Source organism: Sceloporus occidentalis, unplaced genomic scaffold (assembly GCF_023333645.1).
Source record: "Sceloporus occidentalis isolate IW3139 unplaced genomic scaffold, rSceOcc1.0.p SCAF_1, whole genome shotgun sequence".
NCBI lineage: Eukaryota > Metazoa > Chordata > Lepidosauria > Squamata > Phrynosomatidae > Sceloporus > Sceloporus occidentalis.
The window spans coordinates 216694496-216696413 of record NW_028316981.1 but is presented as its reverse complement, the minus strand read 5'-3'; the positions used below and the strand labels follow the sequence as shown (position 1 = coordinate 216696413).

The window sequence follows — 1918 nt, the reverse complement described above, 5'->3', positions numbered from 1 at the left end:
AGAGGATTTTCCTGCCTGGTTTCCCTTCCCTCTCTGCAACATGTGTATGAATGCACTTGTCGAAATGACAGTTTGGAGCATGCGCAAAAAAGTTATTTCCAAGCTAGCAAGGGCATTTGTCCTCATCCGTCTGAAACCCAAATTCGCTGTCGACCCACTTTCTTGCCTAGGTAATGTGCTTTTGACCCCTTGTTGTCCTCTGTGTGTGATAAGCATTAGTAAATTTGCTTGCTCTTCTGGGATGCCAACACTTTAACAATTTTTGGGATGGAAGCACATAGGTCCCCGTGTGATAAAGTCCTGTGATAAGAAAACAGGGAATAGTACGTGGAGGAAATGGATTTACCCTCTTGCTTGCATTATAATGGAAGCGTTTTCCAGAGAAAAGGGAGAGGTAATTAGTATCTATTTATGATTACAGGTAAGGATAGATATTTGTTCCTGCTGTGTAGTATAGCCCATTTCCCCTTGCAGAATGTAGATTCTAATGCAGGTGAGGAGGGAGAGGGAATTGGGATATAACTATGTTCTACCCTACCATTTCTGGGATCAACACAAAGCTCTAATAACAGATACAAGTTTTTAAATAAATGGAAATTACACTGGTGTTTTCAGCCTGGAAATTATTATTTCAGATCTGCCACATGATACCTGGTTAGGTCATTGGTAACAGATACCTCCTGAGATTTGAATTGTACTCTGTAGAATGATCTGATCATTTTAAAAGTCCCAAACAAACATCAGGCAGAAACCTGGAGAATTACAACTAGCTACACCCTTATAGACAATTTCCCCAGAAATAGCAAATAGAAATATGCCTAGATTGGATATGTTTTCTTGGATTATTTTTGGAACTGTATCCCTTATTGGTATTTTGGGAAATGGATTAATCATAGCTGTCAATGGACACAAGTGGCTGCAAGACAAGAAGATGGTCCCTTGTGATTTTCTCCTGACTTGTTTGAGCACTTCCAGATTTCTCACACTGTTGACAATTCTGGTGAACAGCCTCTTGTACAACTTCTTTCAACAGACTACTTCGCCTATTTACTCAGAAGATTTAATATACATTTTCTGGATGTTATTCAACATGGTAAGCCACTGGTGCGCCACATGGCTCAGTGTTTTTTATTGTGTGAAGGTTACCAACTTTGCCAACCCTTTCTTCCTGTGGATGAAAGCAAGGATCAATGTGCTTACACCCAGGATGCTTGGAATGTCAATAGGAGTGTCCATGGTCTTCTATCTTCCTTCATTAGTCCGTTTACTTGGACACAAAAAGTGTTGCAATGTGACAGAAACTCTGCCAGGGAATGGCAGCCAAAATGTTGTTTTTGTTCCTCTAGAATTATCTTGTTCTTCCATCAATTTTTGCCTGAGCACAACCGCATCCATCCTTCTGCTCACCTCTCTGCAGAGGCACACAAGAAATCTTAAGAAAAGTGGTCTTGGTGTGAAGGACCTCAACACTCAGGTCCACATTAAAGTCATGACATCTTTGTTGTTCTGTCTCTTCTTCTACCTTTTCTATTTCATTGGTATGATAATTTCTACTAAATACAGTTATGCAGAAACTGACGAACTACTTGTTGACATCTTGTTATCTCTATTTCCTTCTGCACACTCCGTTATATTAATATTAACCAATCCTAAACTGAAAGAAATGTCTGCTCGTATCCTAAACATCAGACACAGAACTTGATAACATGACAAAAAGGGCAGCAGACACTCAACTCCCATTTATGTGAGTGCATGTATCTGCACATGTACTTGTATGCACGTATGAACAGTGGATAACCAGAATTGAGTTAATATTAATCATCACTAGGGAACTTGGTTCATGCATAAATCATCATCATTCATCTTGGAAATACGGAATCGATAAATGTATAAACTGAACATTGCTCCTTTGATAAAC

The 1918-nt window shown here is 39.3% G+C and overlaps 1 protein-coding gene across 1 annotated transcript; it reads left to right on the top strand.

The window, feature by feature from the left end:
* Positions 1-814: 814 nt before the first annotated feature.
* LOC149323410 (taste receptor type 2 member 7-like) lies at positions 815-1702 on the top strand. Its single transcript, XM_089477484.1, has one exon. It carries the CDS (start codon positions 815-817, stop codon positions 1700-1702), a length of 888 nt encoding a protein of 295 aa, XP_089333610.1.
* Positions 1703-1918: the final 216 nt, after the last annotated feature.